Source organism: Typopeltis vanoorti, chromosome 9, assembly GCF_054136105.1.
Source record: "Typopeltis vanoorti isolate ZY-2024b chromosome 9, IOZ_Tvanoo_1.0, whole genome shotgun sequence".
Classification (NCBI taxonomy): Eukaryota; Metazoa; Arthropoda; class Arachnida; order Uropygi; family Thelyphonidae; genus Typopeltis; species Typopeltis vanoorti.
The window spans coordinates 31,689,032-31,708,742 of record NC_143557.1 but is presented as its reverse complement, the minus strand read 5'-3'; the positions used below and the strand labels follow the sequence as shown (position 1 = coordinate 31,708,742).

The 19,711-nt window shown below is 36.2% G+C and overlaps 1 protein-coding gene across 2 annotated transcripts in view; it reads left to right on the top strand.

Moving 5' to 3' along the window:
* Nucleotides 1–19,711, top strand: part of LOC150102954 (DNA polymerase subunit gamma-2-like) — a 130,595-nt gene that overhangs the window by 60,264 nt on the left and 50,620 nt on the right. For both annotated transcript variants that reach the window (XM_090398367.1, XM_090398366.1), the window contains one exon: nucleotides 14,303–14,492. In XM_090398367.1, coding sequence (XP_090254493.1) covers nucleotides 14,303–14,492 — 190 coding nt within the window. The remainder of the gene's footprint in view (nucleotides 1–14,302; nucleotides 14,493–19,711) is intronic.

The following is a 19,711-nucleotide window of genomic DNA, read 5'->3' as shown; positions in this document are numbered from 1 at the left end:
CAGTATTTTACAATAAAAACATTTATTCAAACCTACCAGTTTCGCCAGCAAACTGTCTGGCTTTTTCAAGGCATTACGGAGATATGAAAGTTAGTAAATGCAAATTAAAAGGAACATAAAAAACGTCGTAAACCAAACTAGTATCTATGGTTACATGTTTCGCGTGACAGAGAAGACTTATTGTTCTTATTCATTATCACGCATGCGTGTTAATGAATCAATGATGACTACAGGCATCGTGTATTTAAGGAAGCCACAATAGTACTAACAACCGGCGGAAACCTCAACAGAAATCAGGGTGTAATTCTAAACAGTTCGTGGAAAAACTTGATCCTCTCTCAATCAATCTGAACTACAGCTGGCCAGTAATCACATTACAGGTCTACAACAAACACGCATGCGTGATAATGAATAAGAACAATAAGTCATCTCTGTCACGTGAAATGTGTAACCATAGATTCTAGTATGATTTACAACGTTTTTTATGTTCCTTTTAATTTGCATTTACTAACTTTCATATCTCTGTAATGCCTTGAAAAAGCCAGACAGTTTGCTGGCGAAACTGGTAGGTTTGAATAAATGTTTTTATTGTAAAATACTGGTCTGTATTAATAAAATTGTATTTCTATTATAAAACGACCAAAAATGTATAATTTAAATAGTTTAATGAAACACAAAGTTCGGTGCATGGAAAGAGAAAAATGCAGAAGGGCCAAACTTTTGAACCACTTAACGTTCCTTAAACGTTGCAGGGAATTCTCCATCATTCCTAAGTTCCTTATAGTCAGAGGTCATATCAACGCGACCAGGCGGTATAATGAAGAAACGCAGTTTATTAGTATGGGATATGTTTCGTAGTCATTTAACTGAGAATATTAAAAGTCTTCTAGAAAAAAATAACACAAAAATTGCTGTTATACCAGGTGGTTTAACTTCTATATTGCAACCATCAGATGTCTGCTTGAACAAACCATTTAAAGATCACATGCGAGAAGAGTGGAATAATTGGATGTTGACTGGTGAAAAATCATTTACAAACAGTGGATCTATGCACAGTGCATTACTTGATATGTTGTGCAATTTTGTGATCAAAGCATGGAATAAAGTAAAAGTAGACACTGTAATAAAATCATTTAATAAGTGTGGTATTGTAAAATTCGATGCAGTGGAAATTTTCCTTTTACTTGCATTGACTTTTACAGAGGTCAAGCCTAACTAAATTTTGTATTAACAATGTAAATATTTAAAAGCCCATGTATGAAATCCCCAAGGAATTAACATGCAAGATTGTACAAAAACAGAAGATGTCTAAACTGTAAGGTTCAATGGCAATGCCTTAGAAATCGGCATTGTGCTAATATTGGAATTTGTATATAATGTAAGTAAAATTTAATGTGCTATAAGTCAGCCTGATACCACCTTCAAGGTCAGTGGTATGTTTCTGAAGTAGTTCCACCTTTTTGAAAATAGGATTGAGTGTGCACATTCGATGAGAACTAAAAGTGAGCGTTTATGTGAAGGTCAAGGCAGTTTGTGTGGGAATGTTTGGGGGAGGGGGGAAGCCTCGACCCTTCGTCCAGAGACCCGAGAAAATTGTATAAAAGTCATCTAAGAATGAAGAAAGGGATCGACACCAAAAAGAAAAGGAAGGAAGAGAGAAATTGAGAAGGAGTCGATTCACTGTGTTCGTCGGTCCGAGTTGAAGTTGCAAGGGACAGCCACTGGAGTCGTGAAACTACCGAGGGATCAGAGCAAGACCAGCATGCACTGCCAATAGGACAATCTGCTAAGTGCTGCGATCATTGGACACCCTTCGGCTGATTAATAGATAGGGTAAAATGTGCTCCAGGCCCCGCAAGTCATTCCAGATGAGATGACGGTCCTGACGGAATCTCTGAGTGGAAACCAAAACCTGAAACAGATGAGAAGCCAAGGAACCTAAGAATGTGTAAAATGGGTGTCTCTTGTTCCCTTTGTATATGGTTCGCTATTACTTATTTACTTTTATTTTATCTACTTATTCTTCTTCTTTTTACTTTAAATTCTCTATATACTCTATTCTATGTTATGCTCTACCTTACTCTTAGTCCGGAACAAATTATCACAATCTACCTTTTACATATGTCCCGCCGAATATATATACTTCAAACAACAAATTTACCATATCTAAATATTTCCAGTATTTCTTTAATCTCATAGTCCAGGACAAATTATCACAACTTAACTTTTATATATGTCCTGCCGAATATATATATATATATATATATATATATATATTTCAAGGTTGTACTCACAGTTCTTCTCTTGACACATATATCTGAACTGGCTCTTTCATCTCTTATCTGGTTCCACTGACAGTTTCTTTTCCGTCCTGGGCCTCAACGTTCATGCAGGCTTCCTTTTCCTTAGCTCCGTTGCATCATGGAAGATTTTTGGGGATTGGATCATGTCATACTGATACTGCTTTTCCGTCCTGGGCTTTAACATTCGTGTGGGCTTCTTTCCTTTAGCGCTGTCACAACGTGAAGAATTCCATGGACTAGATGCTTATTATTACAGTGTCTAAGGAAACTTAGACACTTCCCTACTTCTCTTCGGACATCCAAACGGACTCGCGATGCTGGATTTCGAGACACTACAAGAGGAGACTGTTTTTCTGCATACCTGCTTCCTTCTTCGCTTCAGCCTCTACATACCAGCGTGCAGCCATTGTATCGCTGCATACCACTGCCTACTACATGCTGGATCTGTTGCCTTTGGATACCTCGATGAAAAGAGACCTTTGCATACCCCTGGCTCCTTTCTTATACTTCCTCTTATGGTCCCTGGATTAAGGGTTGAGAACCTCTAACATTCCTGTGCAAAGGGAGATGTGACCTTCAGGGTTGTTGATTACTTCTGTTTCCCCCCAGAACACACACAAACAATCTTATTCACTACATGCAGGAGATCCTTAGTTGTTCGCCATCTGTTGATGCACTGTCCTTGAGACATGCATTAGATTAAGCTTTGAACAATTGAAGGCACTTTACGTTTTACATACAAATCTTCTAGCTCTTTTTTTGAATTTGGAACCACTTAAAATTGACAGGCCGCTTTCTAAGGCATTGCCCTTGAAATACACAGCTTAACATTCCTACTGTTTCAATACATACTTGTATGGTTTTTCAAATCACAGAAATTATTATAACTACAGTTAATATAAACCTTATATACAAAATTCCACAAGCAGCATTAAATTACACTACCCTTCTATGTACACTATTTGTGACATCTGTAAAAATCAATGCAAAGTTAAGAAGAAAAAAAAAAATCCTACTGCATCGAATTTTACAAAGGAGCTAAGAACAAGTGCATAATAGAGTTAAAGAAGATATGCGAGTTAATTTCATTCTGTTTGTATATGATATGTGAAACTGTCTGAGAAGGTCTGATAAGTTTCTTTAAGTGTTGATATAACTGTAAACAAACTATTCTTAGTTTGTTTACAGTTATAGTTAGAATTACTAGTTACAAGTAACAAAGCATGATATTCCTTGAATTGTAATGGGCTGATAGTTTTTTGAATGTGTTGATAATATGTTGCATGACTCTGTGCATTTTTTAAATGTTAAAGTGCTGAACTTTTAAGCTTAAAGTGGAGTTAAAAGAGAATCTTTCCATTTTCTATGATTTTGTATAATTACAGTTTAGTGTAAATAAAGGTTTGTTTTGTTTACAAAATGTGCCGCCTGATCTTTAAGCAATGCGCTGTTTGAAATAAACACGAACCTGTGAAAGAAGGAATTTAAAGTTAGCCATGACTTCTTAATGTTAAGAAGGATAAATTCTGAGTGAACTCTACTGGAAGTATTAATATATCTTATACCACAAGGAGAGCATTGGTGGTGCAGTCGACTAATCTGAATAAATTTCAAGAGTTCTCATGGTTTAGGGAAAATACTGAAAGTAAAGTAAATAAAGAATAGGAAGTTAAATTACTAAAGGATAAAGAGTAAAAAAGGCAGCAGAGATAAACTAATTAAATAAAGTAAGAATAGAGTAGAGAGAGAAGATTAATTAAATATTGCAAATTACGAAACAAATAAACACTCACAGGAAAAAATATTACACTATCTCTAATCTTATGGATGGTACGGAAGATGATCTGTTGTGGGACACTGATGACAATGAAAACGAAATCAATTCACCGGATTCGAACTGGGATCCATATGACAATCATTTAAACAATGAATCTGAAGAACTATTTTCAACAGATGATGAAGAAAATTAACATGAAAATTGAGATTAATAATTATTATTTGTTTTTTAAGACTTGCATCTATTGTAATATTTTAAATAAATTTATGTAACAAAAAATTAATCTGATTTGTTTATAAACACTGCTTATTTTCTTATATAACGATGTATTGTAACTACCTAAATGTTCATCCAAGAAATTAAGCTTCCCTTTTTATACTCTCCTTATAAGACGACCCGTGATTTCGAGGGGTTTTCTGTAGTATTTGAGAGTCGTCTTATATGCCGACATATATGGTATATTGTTTTGATTTTGTCAGAAAGCATATTGGAGTAATGTATTATATTAAGGTGGAATGCATTTCGAGCATTATGAAATATTCTCAAATGTTCTATGTTTCAAGCATTCCAGAATGTTCTCAGACATTCTTGTTCATTACTAAATATATGAAGAGCCAAAGGTTTCAATTCGGCAACGTAAAATTATTTAAATTAAGGGATATTACATCCCATATTGTTTCACAGCCGAAAAAGAAACTCGAAGAGTTTCATGCTGAATATAGAAACTATATAAAGTTTGGCAAGTCCAAGCATAAGCAAATACCTGGATAGTGCAACACATAACCCATTTGGTAGTGCATCACTGAGGCAACTCATAGTAAGGGTGGAGCAAGCTCTGATCACTATTCTTGGTATTTACCCATAATGTGAAACCCAGCTCCTAGGAGCTGTATTACTGTTCTACATTATGAGAGAAGATACACTACCCAGACCGGTTTCAATCTTTATTGAGGTCTCATCAGTGAGTAGCTAGACCTAGATAATACCAAGTTTATAGCGAACATAGCTTACATATCCTACTATAAGAATTGCCAAGAAGGTGTCATAATAAATTACTAAATATATGAAGAGCCAAAGGCTTCAATTCGGCGACATAAAATTATTTAAATTAAGAGATATTACATCCCATATTGTTTCACATATAGTTTCTATATTCGGCATGAAACTCTTTGAGTTTCTTTTTCGGCTGTGAAACAATTGGGATGTAATATCCCTTAATTTAAATAATTCTTATTCATATTTGGTTGACTAAAATATCTATCCACAGTACAGTATTACAGCAGCAAAGATATGGCCACATTACAAACTTTTTTTATCTGTAACTTGTTACCCTTTTATATGCAGTTATGAGTGAGAAAAGGAAATGTAAAAAAGTTAACATAAATGTTAGAATGCATAATGCTGAAACATGTTACATTAATTATATAAATAAAGTGGATATTAAATTCAGCATTATTTCAAAGCCGAATGTGGAAACTATGAAAGTTTTGTAATGTAAGTTGACCAGAGATCTTAGGAATACAATCCCTGGCATTCATGAGTTGCCTTAGCGTGGACTAATAGAAGACACAGGTACCGCCCAAGCATCTATATATTCGCCTTTTATTTTATTTGTTGGATTTAATATCCACTTATATAATTTTGCATCGCAGTTATGAGTGAGAAAAGGAAATGTAAAAAGTTAGCATAAGTGTTAGAATGCATAACGCTGAAACATGTTACATTAATTATATAAATAAAGTGGATATTAAATTCAGCATTATTTCAAAGCCGAATGTAGAAACTATTAAAGTTTTGTAAAGTAAGTTGACCAGAGAGCTTAGGAATACACTCCCTGGCATTCATGAGTTGCCTTAGCGTGGACTAATAGAAGACACAGGTGCCTCCCAAGTATCTATATATTCGCCTTTTATTTTATTTGTTGGATTTAATATCCACTTATATAATTTTGCAACGCCGAACGGAAGCTTTTTGGCTCTTTATTTTAGTAAACACTTTTATGCACTGACTAAAAGTTTGCTTACAAAACAGCTGTCAGGCCAGTGAAACCTTATCAAAATAGACTAATGAAAGCCGAATATATAGACGCTTGGGTGGCACCTATGTCTTTTATTAGTCTGCTCTAAGACAACTCATGAATGCCGGGGAGTGTATTCCTATAAGCTCTCTGGTCAACTTATTTACAAAACTTTCATAGTTTCTACATTCGGCTTTGAAATAATGCTGGATTTAATATCCACTTTATTTATATGATTTTGCATTGCCGAACTGAAGCCTTTTGGCTCTTTATTTTAGTAAATAGTTTTATGCACCGACGAGAGTTCACTTACGAAAAATTCATTTCTCTGACATTTCAAGTTCCTGATAACTAATATTTAAGGAATTGACAGCGTATACTAGAAATATAGATTAAATAAACTTTAATATATACTTTCCGATATTTCGGCGAACGTCACGTTACCATCTTCTTGGGAACTTACTACAAAGACACGTGCACACAAGTACCAATAACAGCAAATGAGACTGAAGCTAGGAAGCTAGCATTTTCCTAAAGTCCTGATGGTGCCCCCTGGTGGGCTATATTGGTAGTTCTTGGCATTTGGGCTGAAGTTCTTCTGATAAAAGTTTCCCAAATTTGGGGCAGTCTCTTGCATCCAAATTTGTTGAGGTTTGGCATGTTCCTAAGGGCCGAGGCTGATTCTATGAATAGTCTTTCATACTTGAACTTGCTGCGGTGTATTACTGTGGCTTTCTTCCATCTTATTCTGTGGCGAGTATCCAGAGCATAGTCTGCAAGCCCAGAGTGGCTGTACTGGTGAAATCGGATGTAATCCTTGTGTTCTGAGATTCTGATATTTGCTGTCCTGCCTGTTTGGCCAAAGTAGGACAGTTTACAGCTGCAAGGGACCTGGTATACACCAGGTAGGTCTAGGGGAAGTGGTTGGTCTTTGGTGGAGCGAATAAGGGATGCCAGTTTTCTATGAGGTCTGCAACAAGTGGTCAAGTCATGTTTTTTTAAGATTTTATTGATTTTTTCCGAGGTGCCTCGGATGTAGGGAATGGTGATGGATTTAGAGTAATCTTTTTTGTGAAGGGGAGGGGTGGTGGGTTGTGGATAACTGGGTTAAGTATTTTTTGGATTTTTTGGAGGGGGTAGCTGTTGGCTGAGAAAGTGTCACGGATGTGATTTAGTTCAGTGGTTAGGGCTTGATCATTAGAACAGATTATTTTTGCCCTGTTGAATAATGTTTTAATAACTCCATATTGTTGTGAGGGGGGGGTGGTGGGATTGTTGGTGAATGTATCTGCCTGTATGGGTGGGTTTTCTATAAACTGAGAAAACCAAGGTTCCATCAGGTTGGCGGGTGACTAGTGTGTCTAGGAAGGGGAGGTTATTGTTTTCCTCTTTTTCCAGGGTGAATTTGATTCTAGGGTGTTGGTTGTTTAAGTGTGTTAGGAAGGAGAGGCCATGTGGCCAAATAGCGAAAACATCATCAACGTAGCGAAGCCATATGGTAGGTTTTTGTGGGGCTGAGTTTAAGGCTTTCTCTTCAAACGTCTCCATGAAGAAGTTGGCCAAGGGTGGGGAAAGTGGTGAACCCATGGCTGTCCCATCTATCTGTTTGTAGAATTTTTCCTGCCAAACGAAATAGCCTGAGTTCATTGTAAACTGAAATAGGGCTGAGATATCGGGAGAAAATTTAGCTTGGATTAGCTCTAAGGTTTCTTTGCGAGGGACATTCGTGAATAGGGAGGAGACATCAAAACTGACCATTATGTCATTATGTTGGAGTGTAAGGTTTTCTATACTGGCTTTGAAGTGGGCTGAGTTTTTTGTGTGTGATGGTGTATTGCCAGTATAGTGTGAGAGCGCTTTGGAAAAATGCTTGGCTAGTTTGTAAGTGGAGGAATCAATGCCATCCACTATGGGACGTAATGGCACATTTTCTTTGTGTATTTTTGGGTGCCCATATATGCGGGGGGGTGTGGTCTAGAGTTATAGAGTTTTAGTCTGTTGGTAATCTCCACAGGCCAAGAAGTGACCTTCTTAAGGAGCCTATGGAGTTTTCTAATTTGTGAGTTGGTGGGATTGTAATCAATGGGGAGGTAAGTGGAACGATCTAATAATAAAGCCTTGAGCTTACCTGTGTAGTCTTTAAGATTGAGTACCACAGTGGCGTTCCCCTTATCCGTTTTGGTGATCACTATTTTTTTGTTTCTCTTCAATTCTTGTAGTGCCTTGTATTCACTAATGGATATGTTGGATTTTGGAGGTTTTGCTTTATTGAGAACACAGGCTACATCCAATCTAATATCGTTGGCGATGTGGTTTGGAAGTTGGCGAATCCCGCGTTCAATTTGGATCATTAATTCCTTGGCCGGTAATTTCTTAGGAGCAATGGCGAAGTTGTGACCACGTGACAGAGCGTGGAGTGCTTCTGGCTTTAAGGTAGCTGACGAAAGGTTAACAACAGTGTTGGTTTGTAGTTTAGGTTTGGACGGCGAGTTCTTTATTAATTTATCAAACTTGTTGATATGTCGGCTCCGTACTCGTTCAAATTCTTTTTTAGCTGCTGTACACGAGACGTCATGTAGAACTGACCAAAGCTCGTGATTCAGCGTAACTGAAAGCTCATTTTCTAGCGTTGAAATAGCTCTGTTTATGTTGGCTAGGGAACCACGTTTAGCGGTAATTTGCTCCCGAAGTAATGCCTGGCTAGCGCGGTTGTGAATACGGAGAGCTTTCTGTGAGATGAAGCGGTGTTTAAATTTAACACAGTTCGGGAAGACTTGATTATCCCGGCAGCGTTTTAGGAATGCCAGACGGTTAAGTTGTCTGGATAATTTCAGCTTCAGTTTGCCGTAATGGCAGGCCTTGCGTGCGAAGAGATCTCCGTGGATGATCATTATTCTTGTTGAGAGGCTTATACGCTGGTTAAACATGATAACTGATATTTAAGGAATTGACAGCGTATACTAGAAATATAGATTAAATAAACTTTAATATATACTTTCCGATATTTCGGCGAACGTCACGTTGCCATCTTCTTGGGAACTTACTACAAAGACACGTGCACACAAGTACTAATAACAGCAAATGAGACTGAAGCTAGGAAGCTAGTGTTTTCCTAAAGTCCTGATGGTGTCCCCTGGCAGGCTATATTGGTAGTTCTTGGCCTTTGGGCTGAAGTTCTTCTGATAAAAGTTTATCAGAACCCATAGTGGATGGCATTGATTCCCCCACTTACAAACTAGCCAAGCATTTTGCCAAAGCGCTCTCACACTATACTGGCAATACACCATCACACATAAAAAACTCAGCCCACTTCAAAGCCAGTATAGAAAACCTTACACTCCAACATAATGACATAATGGTCAGTTTTGATGTCTCCTCCCTATTCACGAATGTCCCCCTCAAAGAAACCTTAGAGCTAATCCAAGCTAAATTTCCTCCTGATATCCCAGCCGTATTTCAGTTTACAATGAACTCAGGCTATTTCGTTTGGCAGGCAGGAAAAATTCTACAAACAGATAGAGGGGACAGCCATGGGTTCACCACTTTCCCCACCCTTGGCCAACTTCTTCATGGAGACGTTTGAAGAGAAAGCCTTAAACTTAGCCCCACAAAAACCTACCATATGGCTCCGCTACGTTGATGATGTTTTCGCTATTTGGCCACATGGCCCGGATTCACTCCTCTCCTTCCTAACACACTTAAACAACCAACACCCTAGAATCAAATTCACCCTAGAAAAAGAGGAAAACAATAACCTCCCCTTTCTAGACACACTAGTCACCCGCCAACCTGATGGAACCTTGGTTTTCTCAGTTTATAGAAAACCCACCCATACAGGCAGATACATTCACCAACAATCCCACCACCCCCCTCTCACAACAATATGGAGTTATTAAAACATTATTCAACAGGGCAAAAATAATCTGTTCTAATGATCAAGCCCTAACCACTGAACTAAATCACATCCGTGACACTTTCTCAGCCAACGGCTACCCCCTCCAAAAAATCCAAAAAATACTTAACCCAGTTATTCACAACCCACCACCCCCTCCCCTTCACAAAAAAGATTACTCTAAATCCATCACCATTCCCTACATCCGAGGCACCTCGGAAAAAATCAATAAAATCTTAAAAAAACATGACTTGACCACTTGTTACAGACCACATAGAAAACTGGCATCCCTTATTCGCTCCACCAAAGACCAACCACTTCCCCTAGACCTACCTGGTGTATACCAGGTCCCTTGCAGCTGTAAACTGTCCTACTTTGGCCAAACAGGCAGGACAGCAAATATCAGAATCTCAGAACACAAGGATTACATCCGATTTCACCAGTACAGCCACTCTGGGCTTGCAGACCACGCTCTGGATACTCGCCACAGAATAAGTTGGAAGAAAGCCACAGTAATACACCGCAGCAAGTTCAAGTATGAAAGACTATTCATAGAATCAGCCTCGGCCCTTAGGAACATGCCAAACCTCAACAAATTTGGATGCAAGAGACTGCCCCAAATTTGGGAAACTTTTATCAGAAGAACTTCAGCCCAAAGGCCAAGAACTACCAATGTAGCCTGCCAGGGGGCACCATCAGGACTTTAGGAAAACACTAGCTTCCTAGCTTCAGTCTCATTTGCTGTTATTAGTACTTGTGTGCACGTGTCTTTGTAGTAAGTTCCCAAGAAGATGGCAATGTGACGTTCGCCGAAATATCGGAAAGTATATATTAAAGTTTATTTAATCTATATTTCTAGTATACGCTGTCAATTCCTTAAATGTTAGTTATCATGTTTAACCAGCGTATAAGGCTCTCAACAAGAATTTCAAGTTCCTTAATACCGAATGAGAGTTAATGCTCTCTTAAGGTTTCTGCCTGTTCTCTGTGGAGAACAAACCAGTTCAAAAAAGCTGTCAGGCCAGTGAAACCTTATATCAAAATGGACTAATAAAAACCAAATGTATAGATGCTTGGGCATCGCCTATGTCTTCTATTAGTCTGCTCTAAGCCAAATGAATGCAGGGAAGTGTATTCCTGTAAGCTCTCTGGTCAACTTACTTTACAAAACTTTTATATTTTCTACATTCGGCTTTGAATTTGGCTTTCCCATTCAGTGCAGTTTCAGTTAGTACTTGATATTTTTGGCATGCATTAGCTAATCACAGAGTATTGGCATATGCAAATTAACATATCCATATTAGGCATCTTGAGGGATAACGATTCAATATATGTTTTTGGTATTTTGAAAAAATTTCACTGAAGTCAGTGGACTAACTGTCAGTACTGACCAGATGAAATAAAAATTTTTTTGCAACATGCAATCTCAAAAGGCATTCCCTTTGGACTAGCCCTAAGAGGGACCCTCCCCCATACTTGGAATTTCCTTTAACACTTATCCAGTACTATCATATCAAGAACTTATATGTGGAAGCATCAGAAGCTTAGACTGGAAAATTGAACCACTTTCTGTTCTTCTAAAGCTGCAGTACCTCAAACATCTTTCCTCCTCAACTGTACATAATTAAATTACAGATATCACAGAAGCCAAAGAAATCAGTTATATAGTTAGCCTTTGCAATTTTTTTTTTTTTTGGTCCAGCCAATACAAAGAAGTTTAAATGACTTAAGCTATTAAAGAAGAATTGGAGGCTTAATGCTTCCAGTATTAAATTTCTGCTATTTAAGCAATGCAAACTTAAAAATACATAAAATATTAGACTAATCACACATGTGCATGCCTTCTCTGATATTACCTAGAGTTTTTTTCTCCCACTATTGGAAATAAATGATTATGATAGCCCAGTGACTGAGATTGTTCCTGAATGCTGCAACATTCTTTGCTTAACTGAGACTACTGTTATTCTGGCATCAACATTAATGGCATCCAAACACTTGATATAAGGAAATATTTAACCTCTTCTGCATAGCTAGTTATTACAGTAAAAAGTTGGTTACTGCAATATTTAAAAAAGATATCAAAGAGATATCTTTTTTCTCTCTCTTATACATTGGAAATACCAAAAACACATTCTATTGTTGCCTTCTCCTGCCCATATTTGGAACAGACTATGTAATGTGTTAGGCATTCCATTACTTACAGGGGAACAAGTTTATTTTTTGCACAAAAACCTTTATCCCTACCATTTAACAGTGGGAAAAGAAATTTGATATTTGTAATTAATTAAAGTATCATTTATGGAAGATTGGGAAAAACATATTTGAATGCCAGCAATATGACATACCAATGCTTTACAGCATTGTATTATAGAAACTCCATTCTGTTGTTCAGTTCATTGATTTTTATATTTAGAAAGAAGCGATATAGATTTCCCTAGAGGGAGATAAAAAAATTCTGTTTATTCTTATTTTTGAGAAGTTACTTGCACTGTACCATCATCTTAGTTTATTGTGGTCACAGTGATGACTTGATTACAATTCAAGGCAGCAAAGGCCAGCACAGAAGGATAATCTTCTAGCTACTAGCAGTCATCTTTAGATTAAAAAAAAAAAAAAAAGAGAGAGAGAGAGAGAGAGAGAAAAGATGGCCAAAGGCTATTTTTTTTTTCCAGTGTGATTGTGGCTGGCATGTTGCATATTGTTTGGAAGCTTGAATATTTCTGAGCGTTGTGATTTTGACTCTCCTGAAAGTTTTACCCTTTATGCAGAGGTGACAGGGTTTTTCCTGCTGGAAACTTCAGTTTACATAATACACTGGCTATAACTGCTTTTGCTATAATTCTAAACTGCAGCTGCAGATTTGGAAATGTTATGAAGAATAGGCCATAATTCTCAGTTCAGAATGTCAAACTGTTGTTCTTATAGAGTGCTATTATTACTATTTTTTAAGTTTATTTATTTTTATGAGCTCTGTATAAGTGGTGCTGATTTGTTCCCATATTTGACCTAAATTTGCACATTTATATATACTGTATGTATGTATGTTATGGGTCATCCATGAAAGGTTGATCAACCTATAGTACTGTGGATGAGCAATAAGGAACGTTGAACAAGAGAGAGTTATCCTCCTGCAGTTGATAGCACATATATTGTCACATGCTTGCAATTTAAGTGTCGTTCCTTTTGTCTTTATCTCTTTTAAACTGTATTGATAATAATAGCTATGTAATCTAGCTGAAAATTCTGCAAATATTAAATAAATAATTTAATATGTGTCACTGTTATTTAATGTTATTCTTATGTCGTCTACTGACATCTCAATTTTTAAATCTATTCCTATTCAATATATCTGAGGTACATCTGAAAAGTTAGCCAAAGCACTAATAAATTATAATTTTCACACTACGTTCAAATCTCACGTAAAATTAGTAGCTCTACTCCTTAGGACAAACTCCATCCTTATAGCACATCCTGGAATGTATGAAATTACCTGCGACTGTGACTTAGCCTTCCATGAAGAGATAGGAAGATCCTTTAACATCCTAACCTTGGAGAACATAACAAATACCTTCCCTACCATTATTATGGTAAGTCAGGTAGTTGACCATGCTTTTTTACACCCCCTTTACACAGAATTAGATGAAAAAAACCAGTGTGTTATATAGGAATTATTACAGGTCAGAGAGTATTTTTTTGGAGTCGGCAATGGCTATGAAGCATTCTCCTTATATCTTAACAAGTGGGGCTACATTAATCTGTCAAATTTTTGGCAGATTAATGTAGGGAGATGGCTATCTTTAGATCAATTCTTACATAACGATGGCGCTGATGTAGATGATTGGTAGTAGAGGTTCGGTGTAGTGGTGGAGATGGAGAGTTGTACAATAGGTGTCCTCCCGCGATGAGTCTTCGGACTCCTTGGAGGTGTCACGAATAATAATAATAATATTTATTTTATTCAGCATTAGAGGGTGCCAAATTAGTATTACTGTATTAGATTGCTGTATTTTTTCTTGTCGGTTACAATTTGAATTGTTTCACTTACTCGTTATTGCATGTAAACTGTAACATATTTTGCTCTGAGGTTGATGGTTTGAAATTCAGCAAAATATAAGCCAGTTAATAACATCCTGTTATAAATCAGTTTTCATTTGGTGTTGTAATATCTTCAAAAATCAGGCTATAAAAACTTCACTATAACACTGTTCCTTTGAACCTTATATTAAGATATAATTAGGATTGTAGATATAGATGTTTTTTACTTTATTTGACAGAGCTATAAATGCTAAACAATGAATATTTTTGTGATGTAGGTACAGTGCATCATTATTTGTCAGCATTACAGTTATGTGGTGGAAAGTTGCCCTTTGGATTAATTCAGTCTCGCACATGTACTTCTTCGAAGTGTAGTAAAAATGATAATGTTCTTTCATCGAGTATTCAGAATGATTCTTCTGACAGGGAAGAAAACAAAGAAGTTGAAGGATACCAATCTGATATATGGTATGTTAATTTGTTTCTTTGTTTTCAAGTTTGAATGTAGATTGACCTTTGTAAAAGTGTATCACTTTTAGTTATATAAAATCATAAAATATTTATGATTACATTTAAATGTAAAGATTTTAATTAAAGAAAAACAAAACAAACAATATAAATTAAATTATTTAGAAATGTTTCTAAAAGTAATCAGAAGTAGTTTACATAGTGCTGGTGACCTTTTCGTAAAGGCAGTATGTGCTCAAATTTTCCTCTCAAAAATACAAAACCAGTTTCAAAAATGCTTTTTGTTGATAGTGGTGCAGTGATCTCATCAAACAACTGAAACTTCAGTTAATTGACCTCTAAATGGGTTATTATGTTAACTGATTTTTGCAACATCACCATTTACCTATTCATTATTTACCTTCAGTTTGCAGTGTTTGATAATTGAGGGATTACTGTATTAGCTTCACTTATTATAGATGAAGAATTGTATGTATAATTCATGTGACTGCACCAGGTAAACTTGGGTCTTCTGATGGAGAATTAATAATATACATGTATATCACTTTTTTTTTTTTTTGACATATATATATATATATATATACACCCAGTTCTCCATTGACACGGTAGATTAGTTCCAGAAAACACCATGTAAAAAAGAACACAGTGCATATGAAAAAAAAAAAAATAGAAGAATGGTTCCAGATGTGAAAACCCCATACGAACAATGAGTTCTTTTCAAACAAAACATATTAAAATCATTGAATAAAACTCTATTTATTTTTAATGTTTTTTTTATTTTAAATACTTATTTAAAGTATATACTAGGAGTGGCCACAGTGTGGCTTGCGTCCATGTGTCACACAGCTCTTCACACTCTACAAGGAAAAAATAAACAAAAAGAGAAGAGGAAACAACAAAAAAGAGGAACAAAATAAAAAAAAAAGTGATGAGGCAGAGAAAAACAGAGTTAATAAAAAAGTTTAATTTGAAACATTAAATGAAGTTTACTTTGAACAATTTAAATAATTAAGTTGAAACAATAATTTTAGTTACTTCCTTGTATCCATTTTCTTAGTAAGCTCTTTAAAATTAGGCATGTAATTAATCAAAGCAGTTCTTACAACTCGTTCAAATGTTCATCATTTAATAAATCGTAACTAACGTGTTGTTGCGGGCAGGCATAGCTTCTGCATCCCCCACTACCCACTTCTCCATACAACCACACACACACACACACACACACACACACACACACACACACACACACACACACACACACACACACACACACACACACACACACACACACACACACACTTCTGTAGCATCAAATTCGGTCAAAGGTTGCAGCTCTTCTAAGTCTTGCAGGAATTATTTTGGCTCCAAAAGGATGCATAGTTGACCACCCTTGGTATATACATATATATTTTTCTTAAAGAAAATGTGTCATTAATAAAACAGAAATTCGAAAAGGTCTAAATACACCCGCACATATGGTTATTAGTTAAATTTTATTCACTGTCACTTTCTGACAATAGCCGCATTCTTTTGTGAGAGACTGGAATTAAATCACTTCCATCAGTTGAAACACTTCTGTCAGCCTGTTCATACTGCAATGGCGAAACATTTTATTTAGTAAAAGAAACTAAATTAGCACTAATTTTGATTAATTCTGAAGTTTTATTTTTTTTACCACAAACTCTGTAATTAATCGTTGAGATCTTGTTTTGACTAGATCTTTGCACATCTTCGTATCACCTACATGACTTCAGTTCACGTTTAAACTGTTCAGCTCGTTCAGTATTTGGATCATGTGTAAGGAAAACGACTCTGCAATTTACTAGCCATTTGAAGCCCTTCTTTAATCAATCCTGCAGTGAGTGGAATCTCTTCATCATCATCATCACTTTTTTCTTTTTCATTGAGATTCTCAAGGACAGCTTCTATTATTTCATCTTCACTAACAGCCTTGTCAACCACCAATTCTTCAATATCTGCAGACGAAAAATCATCAAATCCTTCTCTGCCAACTGCATGTGCTACTTGGATGATATTGGGGTATTCAGTTGTATGAAAAGGTACAGGGTTTTTCTTTTTCACACATTCTGGCCAAGTAGCTTTCCAGCAATTATATATTTGGTTTAATCCTTTATCCAAGTGTAAGCAAACAGAGTTTGTGCCTGAAGTATTTTCAGGACTGGGGCAACGCGTAGTAAAAGTGGTGTAAGTTCTGATAACTTGCCTTAGTATCTCATAATGCAAAGCACATCTCCTTGCAGACATGTATAATGCTATGCATTAAGGGAAGGGTCACTACTCAGACTTGTTTCGCCTTTATTGAGGTTTCGTCTGTGGGAGCCAGACCCAGAGGTGGTGATACTAAGGTGGAAGTAATGAAGAAGTCATATCACCATATACTAGTTGCCAAAAGGTGTCAACACCTTATTATTAAAATTCTCTGGATTAGAGATAGTTGATGGAAGTTTTTTTTACTTGGCTATGTTACCAATTATATATTTGGTTTAATCCTTTATCCATGTGTAAGCAACCCACTGACGAGACCTCAATAAAGGTCGAAACCAGTCTGGGTAGTGACCCTTCCCTTAATGCATAGCATTATACATGTTTGCAAGGAGATGTGATTTGCATTATGGGATACTAAGGCAAGTGATCAGAACTTACACCACTTTTACCACAAATTACCCCAGTCCTGAAAATACTTAAGGCGCAAACTTTGTTTGCTTACACTTGGATAAAGGATTAAACCAAATATATAATTGATAGCATAGCCAAGTGAAAAAACTTCCATCCATCTAGCTTTCCAGCATGCGTTTAAAGTTGACGATTTCAATTCTGATAATGCCAACTTAGCAACTTGGATGCAATTCAGAATAGAAAATTTCTTCCTCACATCAATAACTGTCAGTAAATTATCCTTATCCAATTAAGAGGGAAATGTTAAATCCCGTTTTATTTTATATCTGGGTACGAAACTCTGGTCGAAATCCATCGACATCCATAGAGTTTCAATGCCGAAAAAACTATCGGCGGAACCAAGTGTAAATGATCACTTGGATAGTACAACACCAGGGCAACTCCATGCAAAGGTGGAGCCAGATCCCTCACTAACTTTAATATTCTGTCATAATGTAAAACCCAGCTTTGTAGTTATCCTTATCTAGTTTATCCAAAATGTATTGAAATTTTCTTAAGTAGTAAGTGTTGAAGGTAGCGATCACATCCTGGTCTAGTAGTTGTATTATGGATGCCTTCTAATTTTTATCTTTTATAGTCTTCCATGCTTTTTTTTTTAAGCTTCTTTTACACATGATTACACGTATCAGAATATCAGGAATCTTCCCATAACTTTTTTTTAGCTTCTTTTACACATAGGTTAGGTCGCTTACATTTTTTTCTGTATTCTTTTAGGGTATCTACTGACTTAATTTCTAGGAGATTTCTGTATACTTTCATCTTCTCCAGGACTGCTTATTTAATTTCTAGTGTCCACCATGGTTTTAATTTTTTTTTTTTTATCCTTGCAGGCAGCTTCACCACATACTTCCCTACCTGATTCAGTCATTGTTTTCTTCAGAGTTTGCCATTGAGACTTTATGGTTCAGTTCTTGTTACAAACTGTTTAATTTTTTTTCCCCCAGAATAATGTCTGTAGCATTCAGTATATAATTTACCAGTAAAAACTGCTCAACTTTAATTCTTTTATTTCATATTTAAAACTTTTATTTCATATTGTTCTTCGCACCCCCCACCACATGTTCTTTTTTTTCAAATTTCCAGGCTTCTTGATGTTTATCAAGATTATTTATGTAATTTAATCCACAGGAACATGGAATGTTGTATACACTGACATATTTGAAGAAGGCATTAATGTCCTTTGGTGATCTTAAAATGTGGTGTATTGTCTCGACAGGTTTGAGAACAACTCTGACGTTGAAAGGCTTAAGAAGTTTGGCAATTTTTGTTGACACTGAGCCTGCATAAGGGATGATGATGGACGATGTATATTGCGACAGGAGGTTGCTGCTTCGGAGGGTTTCTGTGAAGAATCTTTTTGATTATATTTCTTGGGTAACTGTTGTTTACTAGGGTCTGAGATATGAGAGCGACTTCATCAAGGAGATCTTTTTCTTCTGAGATAATGTTGGTCGCTCTGTTCTTAAGCATATGTATTATGCTGAGTTTCTGTGCAATATGGTGAGTCGATTTGAAGTGCAGGTAACGCCCAGTGTGTTGGTTTTTGATAGATTGTGAGCTGGATTTGTCCATTCTCTTGTTTCTTGATTAGTGCATCTTGAAAAGGCAATTGGCTATTCTTTTCAAGCTCTAACGTGATCTGTATTTTTTGGTGGAAGGAATTTATTTTTGTAAGGAATTCAAATAAGATTGTTTCTGTGCCTCTCCAAATTATGTAAACATTATCTACATATCTCCACCAAACCAACAACTTTGGATGTAATTTGGAAAGAATGTCAGCTTCTAGTTTTTCCATGAACAGATCAGTGCAGGGAGGTGATAAGGGACTGCATATGACTAAGCCATCAAGTTGTTCATAAAATTTGTCGTTCACTTTGAAATAATTCGATTTGAGGCAATGACGAAAAAGCTGAGCTGTGTCATGTGGATAGAGATTGTCTAGGATCTTGATGACTTCTTCAACAGGTACATTGGTAAATAATGAACCATGTCTCAGCTTGCAAAGATGTCTGTTTTCAAGATGGAGAAGCCTTTTAATTTTTCAGTGAAATGCTTAGAATTCTTTATGAAGGAATCTGATTTTTTTATATTTTCTTTCAATAGATGGGCTAGATGTTTAGCTAATAGATATGTAGGAGAATTTCTTCCGTCGACGATCAGGCAGAGCGGAACTCCAATTTTGTGCACTTTTGGGGCACCATATAAGCATGGTGTCAGTGGATGTAGAGATATCAGACTTCGTTGTACGTATAAAGACCAACTTGTCATGTTCCGTAATAGGTTATTAGTCTCTTTTTGATTTTTTAAAGTTGGATCGAAATCTAATATGCAATAGGTTGACGTGTCTGAAACTAATATGTATGTTAGTTATGTTATGTAGTCTTTGGTGTTCAAGATGATGGTCGAGTTGCTCTTGTCTACCTTTAGGATGATTATATCTTTGTTCTTCTTTAGGTTTGAGAGGGCTCACTTTTCAAGAGAAGTTATGTTGAGTTTTGGTGGTTTTGAAGTTGAAAAGATAA